The sequence below is a fragment of the Hippopotamus amphibius genome, chromosome 5 (assembly GCF_030028045.1).
Source record: "Hippopotamus amphibius kiboko isolate mHipAmp2 chromosome 5, mHipAmp2.hap2, whole genome shotgun sequence".
NCBI lineage: Eukaryota > Metazoa > Chordata > Mammalia > Artiodactyla > Hippopotamidae > Hippopotamus > Hippopotamus amphibius.
Window position 1 is genome coordinate 87,643,771 of NC_080190.1, and position 12,520 is coordinate 87,656,290.

The 12,520-nt window shown below is 37.9% G+C and overlaps 1 protein-coding gene across 1 annotated transcript in view; it reads right to left on the reverse strand.

Moving 5' to 3' along the window:
• Positions 1–1,223: 1,223 nt before the first annotated feature.
• The window catches only part of LOC130853480 (zinc finger protein 33B), a 74,101-nt gene continuing 62,804 nt past the window's right edge, over positions 1,224–12,520 (reverse strand). The window contains exon 5 of the mRNA XM_057735437.1: positions 1,224–6,758. Coding sequence (XP_057591420.1) covers positions 4,672–6,758 — 2,087 coding nt within the window. The 3' untranslated portion in view covers positions 1,224–4,671. The remainder of the gene's footprint in view (positions 6,759–12,520) is intronic.

The window sequence follows — 12,520 nt, forward strand, 5'->3', positions numbered from 1 at the left end:
CAGGATTCCTGCCCTGGGGTAGTGGAATAGCTGAACACATGACACCTGACACTGGACAGATGAGATCGACGTAAGTTTACTAGTTATGCGTATTCACAGGCCAGGCAAGAGGACACCACGTGCCATCCAGGGTCACACATGTATCGCACTTGGGAACAGAGGGAAAAACTAGGGGTTGTGGGAAATGACTCTGTAGTGTCAAGAGGGTGCAACGACCCTCTGGTTCCTGTAAGAGGATGGGAACAGCTTTTCTGAATAATTTTGCGGGCTGGTAGGGAAGTGAAACTTGCTACTCAGGGAACAGCAAGAACTACACCTAGTCCCCTTGATAGGGAAGGAGGACTGCCTGACTACAGGACCTCACCTGTGGGGCAAGAATGGGGAGGGGAACGTGAAATTGGGCCATTAGAGGCCCTCTTAGTTTCAGATATGAAGAGATCTATTACACTGGGCCTTAATTTGCTATAATTTAAAGTATTTGGGGGACTTCCCTGCTGGTCCAGTGGTTAAGACTCCACGCTCCCAATGCAGGGGGCCCAGGTTTGATCCCTGGTAAGGGAACTAGATACTGTATGCCACAAAAAAGAGCCTGTGTGCTGCACCTAAGACCTGGCACAGTCAAATAAATAAATAAAAATTAAAAATTAATTAAGCATTTTGAAGACTATAAAAACAACCCAAATGTTCATTAACGTTGATTATAGCTGCAGTGCAAAAACATATGAGTGACAAACAAAAACTTTAGTACAGAAACAAGATGCTATAATGAGAGGTAAGGAATTTAAGATAATTCCAGAAAAAGATAATAAGGCTTACGAAGGTGAAGCTGGGACGAAGTGAGAGAGTAGCACTGACATATGTACACTACCAAATGTAAAACAGATAGCTAGTGGGAAGCTGCTGCATAAGACAGGGAGATCAACTCGATGATGGGTGATGACTTAGGGGGCTGGGCTAGGGAGGGCGGGAGGGAGTCGCAGGAGGGAGGGGATATGGGGATTTATGTATAAAGACAGCTGATTCACTCTGTTGTACAGCAAAAACTGGCACAACAGTGTAAAGCAACTATATTCCAATAAAGAGCTTATAAAAAGAAAGATAATAAGGCGTAGAAAAGCAGAAAGCTGTAATTGAAAATATGCGTTAGTGGTGGTCAATATATGATTTCTGAGAATGCATTCCCCACCCCACCCCACCCCCACATGGCAAAACTGGCACTGAATAATGTGAGTTTTTAATTTTGTAAATATATAAGAAAGCATCCTCACAGACTCATCTATACTGTTACATGTGGCAGGGTTGTTTATTTAATACACTCCACTTTTTTCGAGTAGTTTTACAGAAAAATTGAGCAGGAAGCACAGAATTCCTATATACCCCTTCACCTCCACCTCCCTCCACAGTTTTCCAATTATTAATATCTTGCATTAGTGTGGTACATTTGTTACAACTGATGAGCCAACAATGATACATTTTTACAACTAAAGTCCATAGTTTACATTAGGGTTGACCCTAATGTGGTTTACATTTTCTAAGTTTTGACAAATCAATGACATGTATCTATCATTGCAGTACCCTACAGGATAGTTTCACTGTCCTAAAAATTCTCTGTAATCCACCTCTTCATCCCTCCCACCTTCACCCTGGACCCCTGGCAACCACTGATCTTCTTGCTGTCTCCATAGTTTTGCCTTAATCAGAATGCATTAGTTGGAATCAGATTGACTTCTTTCATTTAGCAGCATGCACCTAAGGTTCTGTGTCTCTGCTCCTTTTAGCTCATGTCTTTTTATCACCTGCCTGAACATCATATCCTGTAACCTTGCTGGAACTGCTTAACAGTGTCAGGAGGTTTTCTTGTTGATTCTCTGGAATTTTCTACATACACACTCATGTTATCTGTGAACATAGTTTTATCTCTTTGTTTCAAATTTGTACCTTTTATTTCCCTTACTTTTCCTACTGCGTTAGCTAGGACTTCCTGAAGGATGCTGAAAGGTGTAGTGACAGGGGACCTGCTTGTGTTATTCCTTACCTTACTGGGAAAATATCTAGTTTCTCACCATTAAGTATGATGCTAGCTGTAGAATTTTTATAGATGTTCTTTACCAAGTTAAGGACATTCCCTGTATTCCTAGCTTACTGAGAGTTTTTATTTATCCTGAACGGGTGTTATGATTTTTTGAAATGTTTTTCTGCATCTATTGATATGATCACATATTTCTTCCCTAGCCTGTTGACATGATGGGTTACATTAATAGATTATTAAATACTGAACCAGCCTTGCATACCTGGATAAATTCCACTTGATCACGGCATGTAATTCTTTTTATACATTGTTTGATTTAATTTGCAAATATTTTGTTGAGGATTTCTACATTTATGTTCATGAGATATTGGTGTGTAGTCTTTCTTTCTTGTAAAGCCTTTGCCTGGCTTTATAACTAGGGTAATGCTGGCCTCATAAAATGAGTAAGGAAGTATTTTTTGTTTTTACATTCTGTAAGATATTGTAGAGAATTGATACAATTTCTTCCTTAATTTGATAGAATTCATCAGTGAAAAACATCTGGGCCTAATACTTGCTGATTTGGAAGATTAAAAATTGATTCAATTTCTTTTTTTTAATTTTTTTTCCAATTTCTTGAATAGATATATGCCTATTCAGACTTACTCTTCTGTGAGTTTTGGCAGATTGTGTCTTTCAAGGAATTGGCCCATTTCATCTAGGTTATCAAATTTGTGGGCACAGAGCTGTCTATAACAATCCTCTATAACTCTTTTGGTGCCCATGGGATCAGCAACTATGGTTCTTTCATTCCTGATATTAGCAATTTGTGTCTTCTCTTTTTCCTAGTTAACCTGGCTAGAGATTTATCAATTTTACTGACCTTCTCAAAGAACTAGCTTTTGGTTGTATTGATTTTCTCTATTGGTTTCCTGTTTTCAATTACTCTAATATCTGCCCTAATTCTCATTATTTTGCTTTTTATTCGTTGGACTTAATTTGCTCTTCTTTTTCTAGTTTCCTAAGATGGAAGCTTAGACTATGTTTGTCATCTAAGATCATTAGATTGTGTAATCTTAGATTGTTAGCTTAACCTAATTATTTACATAATCTGATAGTGTAATTTAGCATATCATTTTTGCACTGCTCTAGTTCTACTCTGGCCCTGCTCCAGCCTCAATTTTCCTTCTCATAGAGTCAACAGGCAGATCTCTGGGTACATCAGACCCTGGAATTTATAGTCTAGATTACAGCCCTGAGTGTCATCTAGTCTGAGGTTTCTTTCCTGGACCCTGTCTTGGAAAGCAGTTGCTTACACAAGGTTTGGACAAATTTAGACTGAAGGCTAGGGTATTTACATTTGTATATACACACAAGGCACATCATGGTTTGCAATGAACCATGGGTGAAAAGAGAAAAGGGATGATGGGACTAGGGCCAGGATATCCCCATACACAGAATACATTTTATTGAACATTTTGTTATTTTGATTTATAAGTTTTAAAAAGTTAGACATTAGCTTTGTGGGCTTCCTTTTAAACTATTGCTCCAGGCCCTACACACATGGGAGATGTGCCTAATGTTATAACAACTGCTAAACTAGGAGTATCTATTTTCTATTCACAATTATATTAAGTTCCATTTTGTGTGAGAAACATATATAGTTTACGTAACGTACATACCTAAGTCCTGTGAACTTAAAGGATATTTCATGGGTGTTTATGCTGTTGCCGTAATCATTCAATTTATCTCTGCTTTTAAAAAGCTTCATATTCAAGTGGTTGCCAGAATTAGGGTGGTAGAAAGGCTATGATTATTAACACAAAGAAACTTGTGGTGAAATCCTAATTCCTTTGTAATCTTCATCTAATACAGACTCCAGATTCCTTTTTGATTTTATAACCTGTGTTGAAGGTTACTCAAATGTAAAAACCATAAAATTTCATAGAAATACACACACCAACACACAGAGTACATGTAAAAACTGCTGAAATCTGAGTAAGGTCTGTACCTGACTTGCTAGTAGAGTACCATCAATTTCTTGTACTTGAGGATATGTTATGGTTATATAACATTACTATTAGAGGAAGCTTCATAAAGGACACATGAGAATTCTATGGACTATTATTGCAATTTCTTGTGAGTCTACTTTACTATTCTTGGTTTCCATTTTTAAAGTGTACATTGTACATTATACTTATATAAATTACAATCTGTTATGTTTCCTAAAAATAACTATGGCATCAAAACCAAAACACAACTTCTAACTTCTAATGTTACATTACCTCTAAAGAAAATCTCCAAGCCATAAGATGTTCTGTCTGACTTCAATGTCTCAAATGCACAGATTTCTCCCCAGTATAAATTGTGACATAACCTGGTTTCTATTTTTGCTAAAACTTCTACAAAATCAAAAAAATCTGTGAGGTTTTATGCCAGTATTAGTTATGTGACATTCACCGGACAGTTACTCTTAACAAGACTGTCCTACACTTGCTGTAGTCTAGGGATTTGTCTCATGTCATTGCTTTGGAGTAAAATAAGGCCAGTTTGTGGATGAAGATTACTGAACATTCAGGATGTCAACAGAATTTTCACCTTAGAGTGAATTCTCTGAAGTGGAACAGGTGCTGAATTGTGGCTCAACATTTCTAGTGTTTACTTCAATCACAAGACTTTTCTCCTGTGTGCGTTTTCTGATGTACAATGAGGTTTGACTTCTGAGAAAAAGTTTTCCCACATATGTTACATTCATAGGGCTTCTCTCCTGTGTGTGATCGCTGATGTTTAGCAAGGTCTGATTTTCGGTAAAAAATTTTCCCGCATTCATTACATTGACAAGATTTGTCTCCTGTGTGAGCCCTGTGATGCACAGTGAGGGATGATTTGTGACTGAAGGATTTTCCACATTCATTACATTCATAGGGTTTTTCTCCTGTGTGTTTTCTCTGATGCAAAATAAGTCCTGACTTCACACAAAACGATTTTCCACACTCGTTACATTTATAGGGTTTTTCTTCTGTGTGTGTTCTCTGATGTACAATTAGAGCTGACTTGTGGCAGAAAGCCTTTCCACACTCACTGCATTCATAGGGTTTCTCCCCTATGTGAATTCTCTGGTGCTGAGTGAGCTGTGACTTCTGGCAAAAAGTTTTCCCACATTCACTGCACTCATAGGGTTTCTCCCCTGTATGTGTTCTATTATGTTTAGTTAGGTATGATTTATTATAGAAGATTTTTCCACATTCATGACACTCATAGGGCTTCTCCCCTGTATGGGTTCTATAGTGTTGAGATAGGGTTGACTTATGACTGAAAAATTTCCCACATTCAGGGCATGCAAAGGGTTTCTCACCTGTGTGAGTTCTCTGATGTACTGTGAGGTCAGACTTCAAGCAGAAGGTTTTCCCACATTCATAACATTCATATGGTTTCAACCCTGTATGAATTATCTGATGCCTGGTGAGTACTGACTTGTGGTAGAAAGTTTTCCCACATGCGTTACATTCATAGGGTTTATCTCCTATGTGAGTTCTCTGATGTTGTGTAAGATGTGACTTCTGACAGAAAGACTTCCCACACTCAGGACATTCGAAGGGTTTCTCGCCTGTATGAGTTCTCTGATGTACTGTAAGGTGTGAATTCATACAGAAGGATTTCCCACATTCATAACATTCATAGGGTTTCAATCCTGTGTGTGTTCTCTGATGTTTAGTGAGGTCTGACTTCTGATAAAAAGTTTTCCCACATACATTACACTGATAGGGTTTCTCCCCCGTATGTGTTCTCTGGTGTAATGTGAGGGCTGACTTGTGGCTGAAGGCTTTCCGACATTCATTGCATTCATAGGGTTTCTCCCCTGTGTGTGATCTCTGATGTTTAGTGAGGTTTGACTTCTCCCAGAAAGTTTTTCCACATTCATTACACTGAAAGCGTTTCTCTCCTGTGTGTATCCTCTGATGTCGAGTGAGGTGTGACTTCTCCCAAAAAGCTTTCCCACATTCATTACATTCAAAGTGTTTCTCTCCTTTATGACTTTTCTGAAGTTGTGAGAGGTACAACTTCCTCCTGAAATTATTCCCACTTTCATCACATTCACAGTGTTTCATACGTGCCCCATGATGTTTCAAAAGGGTGGACTTCATACATAAGGACTTCCCACAATCACTGAGCTCATAGTGATTTTCCTTTGAGGGAGTTAGCTGACAGAACATGAAGGATGAGTTATCGCAGAATCTTCTCCCATATTCATCATATTCACAGTCATTCCCTTCAGTGATCTCTTGCTTGGGTGTATTGAATACTCCCTTTTCAAGGAAGGTTTCTTGATATACACTATATTCAAAATTTTGCTTGAAAGTTTGAATTGTCTCAAGCTGAATGGGATCCTCATCATGACTGACAGTTTTCTCATTTTTAAAAAATTCACTTTTTTCTCTAGTGTGAGTTTTCTCATGTTTAATATTGAGCAGCAATTTCCCACAGGCATTAAATTCATCAGTCTTTTTTCCTAAATAGTTTTTCCTGTTGATAACCAATCCTGAAACATAGTTGAAGCTCATTCCACATGAGTCACAGTGACAGAGTATTTTATTGGAAGGAAAAGAATCTGTGTCCAAGTCAAGTGGTCTTCCTATTACATTACCTCGCTCTTTAGTCAGCATTTTGTTATTGATGAATACAACGTCCCACACATGTCTCGGCTGCTGTTCTTGGCTCCTTTCTTTCATATGATCAGTTTTCCAGACGTCTAGAAACAAGAAAAGTTAATCTCACCATATGAACATTAACAAATTTCTTATGAAACGAGACCTCTATACAAATGCCCTACATTGTTTGTAGCTGACTTTGTCTTCTTGTCTAGTCTTCAGGGATGAAAATAACTGCAAGTATGTATTTTTTCTATTTCTAGGGTTTCGGGTGAAAATATGAAAACAAGAAAGAAAAAGCTCGGTATAGTGGAAAAAGGGAGAGGAAACTGTTATTAGAATACATACATTTGGTTTCCAATGTCTGAAGAATAACAAACTAAATCTGAATCTCTCAATGAATCCTCCAAAAAACAAAAAAGATCAATATAAGGAGAGAAAATAAAATTACTTACAACAACCCATGACTTCGGCACAACTAGGAGATACAGAATACTACTAACTTCAAATCACCACTAAGGAAGGAAGTAAATATTCAAATACAGAAGAAACTGAGATAGAGCCCATATCTATGAAAACAGTCAGCTGGAGACTGTGGTAAATACATGTAAAGAAGAGATACAGGAGTTAGAGATGATTAAACACAAAATTACTCCCAGAAACAAAAAGTTTCACTGTGCGTGGCAAAACACCAAGATGATGTCTCAGTTCTGACAGAGCTCAGACTACTGGGAACCCAAATGAAGCAACTTGTAGACTGTGGGAACTAAGGAGGTGAGGGCTGGTTGAAACTGTAAAAAAGACAAAGTGACTTTAGGACTTATATTACGAGGACCCCGATACAGACTGAACTGTGTCTCCCTCCCAAATTCACAGGTGAAGCTCTAATCCCCATGTGGCTGTGCTCCGAGATGGAGCCTTTAAGGAGGTAATGAAGGTAAAACAAGGTCAAAACAGTGAAGCACTAACCTAGTGGGAATGGAATCCTTATTAGAAGAGGAAGGCACACCAGCACTCACTTGCTCTTCACCTGCACACAGAGAAAAGGTGCTGTGTGCAAGCTGAGGAGAGAAGCCGCACAGAAACCAAGCCTGCTGGCACCTTCATCGTGAACATCTAGTCTCCAGAACGTGAGAAAATAAATTTCCGTTGTGTAAGACACCCAGTCTGTGGTATTTTGTTATAGCAGCCCAAGCAGACTAATAAGCCAAAAAGAAAACAGACTTGACTGAAATTTTAATAAATAGCAATGAGAGAAAAAAAAGGCATAAAACAGCAAAAAGAACAACAAAAGAAACTTTAAAAAAAAAGAAAACTGAATAAGAAAGTAAATTCTGGATAATAAAAGGTAGTCTGACTGTCTGTGGGAATATAAGTTGGTGCAGCCACCATGGAAACAAATATAAAAGTTCCTCAAAAAGCTAAATATAAAGTTACCATATGATCCAGCAATCCCACTCCTGGATATATATCCAGACAAAACTATAATTCAAAAAGATACATGCACATCTATGTTCATAGCAGCAGTATTCACAATAGCCAAGACATGGAAATAACCTAAGTGTCCATCAACAGAAGAATGGATAAAGAAGATGTAGTATATATATGCAATGGAATACTACTTAGCCATAAAAAAGAATGAAATAATTCCATTTGCAGCAACATGGATGGAACCAGAGATTACCATACTAAGTGAAGTTAAGTCAGAAAGAGAAAGATAAATACCATATGATATCACTTTAATCTAAAATATAACACAATGAACTTATCTATGAAACAGAAATGGACTCACATAGAGAACTGACTTGTGTTTGCCAAGAGGGAAGGGCTTTGGGGGAGGGATGAAGTGGGAGTTGTGGTTAGCAGATGCAAACTATTATACATAGCATGGATAACAAGGTCCTCCTGTATAGCACAGGGAACTATATTCAATATCCTGTGATAAACCATAATAGAAAAGTATACTTAAAAAAGAATGTTATATATATGACTGAATCACTTTGTTGTACAGCAGAAATTAACACAATATTGTAAATTTAGTATACTTCAATAAAAAAAAGTTAAAAAAAGAAAATACAGAGAAGCAAACGGAAAAAATAAACACCTATAGTTTCACCACCCAGGAGAAAAAAGTAGTCTGCAAAAATACAGTAAAAATTACAATAAAATTATATGTACATATGATCGTAGTCTCTAAAGAGAAAAAATAGAAAACAGAATAAATCTAAAATTAAAAAATGTAATCTAAGAAAATTGTCCAGAGATAAAAGAAGACCTAATCCACATATTCAAAAGGACCACCATGAACCTTGAAAAACTGAGCTGGAAGAGTCCTAAGACACACCATAGTAAAACTACTAAAATGAACAAAAATCCTCTGGACAAAAAGACTAAGTCTCAACAAAAACAAAACTGTAGGTCTGGCAATAGACTTTGTCATCAATAAACAAAGCAAAGCTCAGTGGAGCACCATTTTCAAGAAAAGGAAGTGCGAGTCGAGGGATTTTAACTTTTACTTATAATCCTTTAAGTACAGGCTATGGAAAAAGGCAAACCAGTTCAGATATTCACAAAGTTAAGGTAATGTAACAACTAATGAAACCTTCTAGAAGAGGACAAACTTTAAACAATCAAGATCTGACAGGAGACACCGGCAAAAAAAACCAAAACTGAACAGTGACTACATCTAACTGTAGATCTAAGACCAAAATAAAGATAAAAATAAGGATAGAAGAATAATACAATGTTTCATGTCCTGGTAAAACAGAAATAATGTAATTTTAAAACTACAGAAAACAGGAGAGAAAAATACAGGAAATAAGAATAAGCTCAGGACTTCCCTGGTGGCACAGTGGTTAAGAATCTGCCTGCCAATGCAGGAAACACGGGTTTTATCCCTGGTCTGGGAAGATTCCACATGCCATGGAACAACTAAGCCCATGCTCCACAACTACTGAGCCTGTGCTCTAGAGCCCGCAAGACACAACTACTGAAGCCCACGTGCATAGAGCCCATGCTCCACAACAAGAGAAGCCACCGCAATGAGAAGCCTGTGTACCATAACAAAGAGTAGCCCCTGCTTGCTGCAACTAGAGAAAGCCCACATGCAGCAACAAAGACCCAAGGCAGCCAATAAATTAATTACTTTATATTAAAAAAAAAAGCTCAGAAACAGCCACATAAATAACAAGCTAAAGAATGTCACTAAAACCTGAAAAATCAAATACAGAGTTAAATAAGGAAATGGGCAACTAATGCCATTATATCAGTATAAAAGTAATTACTAGAACAAAAACGTCAGAATTTCCTATTCGCCTCCTACCAAAAAAGGCCAAATAGAGAAATTCAGCAAATGTGATACACTTATTAAATGTAACAACAGGACAAAATTGAGACCAACATGAGTCATATCAATAAATATGAATAAGCTTAACTCACCAATTAAAACATAACGATTTTCAAAGTGAGTCACAGACAAAACCTAAATCTACATTGTATAGGGAAAACACACTTAGGAAAAATGACACAAAAAGGCTAAAAACAAGGGGATGGATAGTATCATTCTAGACAAAGAGAAACAAGGAGGAAGCAGAGGTACAATCTCGATATCAGGAAGGACAAAGAAACTTTACAATGCTAAAATCTACAACTTTGCGTGGAAAAATCAGTTTTGAGTCCCTACAGACCAAACAACTTCATGAAGCACAATGCAAAGAAGCAAGGAAAAACAGAAAAACACCAGTAAGAAAAGCATTTCAAAACAGATTAAAGCAAAAAGTTAGGGGTATAGAAGACAAATATAATAACACACATATGACAAATTCATATCTAACTTTATAATATCAAAACTTGTAATACAAAATATACTTACACCTCAAGGGTACATGAAACATTCATAAAAACTGATAAAGATAACATGCATGGGAAATAATACAGTAAAACAAACTAATGGGAAAGAATGACTTCTCATCTGCTCCTAAAAAACAACTCTAGTAAACTGCTCTTTGCTGAGAGGAGAAACACAAACCAAAGCTGAAGAAGTTCTAAAACAAAAAATTAATGGAAACATTACTTATGAGGATGTATAGGACACATGCACTGGTCAGAAGAAATTTCATAGCATTAAATATTTCTACCAATGAACAAAGAAAGAATGCAAACAAGTGAATTCTTGATTCAAAAAAACTAGAAAAAGACAACACTAGTGTAAAAGAAAGCAGAAGGTACGCAGAAGGAAATAATAATGGTAAAAACAGATAAATATAATAATAAATTTAAAATAATAAAGATAAAAAATAATTCATTTTTAAGTTCTAGCAGTTTTATTAAGGTACTTCTTAGGACTATTCTAGGTATGCTTTCCCAGGTTTCTGAATCAGGTCTTCTTTTATTTCTGCAGTTTTCTTAGATTAGAAGTTAATGAGGAGAAGAATCAAGATGGCAGAGTAGGAAGACGTGTGCTCACTCCCTCTTGCAAGAGCACCGGAATTACAACTAACTGCTGAACAACCATCGACAGAAAGACACTGGAACTCACCAAAAAAAAAAAAAACCACCCCACATCCAGAGACAAAGGAGAAGCCACAATGAGACGGACCTCCACAGGACTGGGGGAAACGGAGACTCCACTCTTGGAGGGCACACAAAAAAGTGTGCTCACCAGGACCCAGGGGGAAGGAGCAGTGACCTCATAGGAGACTGAACCAGACCTACCTGCTGGTGTTGGAGGGTTGCCTGCAGAGGTGGGGGGCAGCTGTGGCTCACCAAGGAGACAGGGGCACTGTCAGCAGGGGTTCTGAGAAGTGCTCACTGGCATGAACCCTTCCAGAGTCCACCATTAGCTCCACCAAAGAGCCTGCAATCTCCAGGGCTGGGTTACCTCAGGCCAAACGACCACCAGGGTGGGAACACAGCCCCACCCATTGGCAGACAAGGAGATTAAAGTGTCACTGAGCTCCACCCACCAAATCAGATTAAAGTTTTACTGAGCTCCACCCACCCAGCCCAACCCACCATCAGTCCCTCCCATTAGGAAGCATCCATGAGCCTCCTAGATAGCTTCCGCCACAAGAGGGCAGACAGCAGAATCAAGCAGTATCAGCAGTATTTCATCTTGTGGAACTGAAATCACAGCCACATAAAGACAGCGAAAATGAAAAGGCAAAAGACTTTGTACCAGATGAAGGGACAAGATAAAACCCCAGAAAAACAACTAAATGAAGAGGAGATAGGCACCCTTACAGAAAAAGAATTCAGAATAATGATGGTGAAGATGATCCAGGACTTTGAAAAAAGACTGGATGCAAAGATTGAAAAGTTGCAAGAAAAGTTTACCAAAGACCTAGAAGAATTAAAGAACAAACACACAGAGATATGCAACACAATAACTGAAATGAAACATACACTAGAAGGAACCAACAGCAGATTAACTGAGGCAGAAGGACAAATAACGGACCTGAAAGACAGAATGGTGATACTCCCTGATGCGGAAAAGAATAAAGGAAAAAAGAATGAAAAGAACTGAAGACAGCCTAAGATACCTCTGGGATAATGTTAAACGCACCAACATTCGCATTATACGGGTCCCAGAAGGAGAAGAGAGAGAGAAAGGACCCAAGAAAATACTGGAAGAGATTATAGCTGAAAACTTCCCTAACATGGGAAAGGAAATAGCTATCCAAGTCCAGGAAGCACAGAGAATCCCAGGCAGGATAAACCCAAGGAGAAACACGCCAAGACATGTAGTAGTCAAACTGACAAACATTAAAGACAGAGAAAAGTTATTAAAAGCAACAAAGGAAAAACAACAAATTGCATACAAGGGAACTCACATGAGGGTAACAGCTGATTTCTCAGCAGAAAC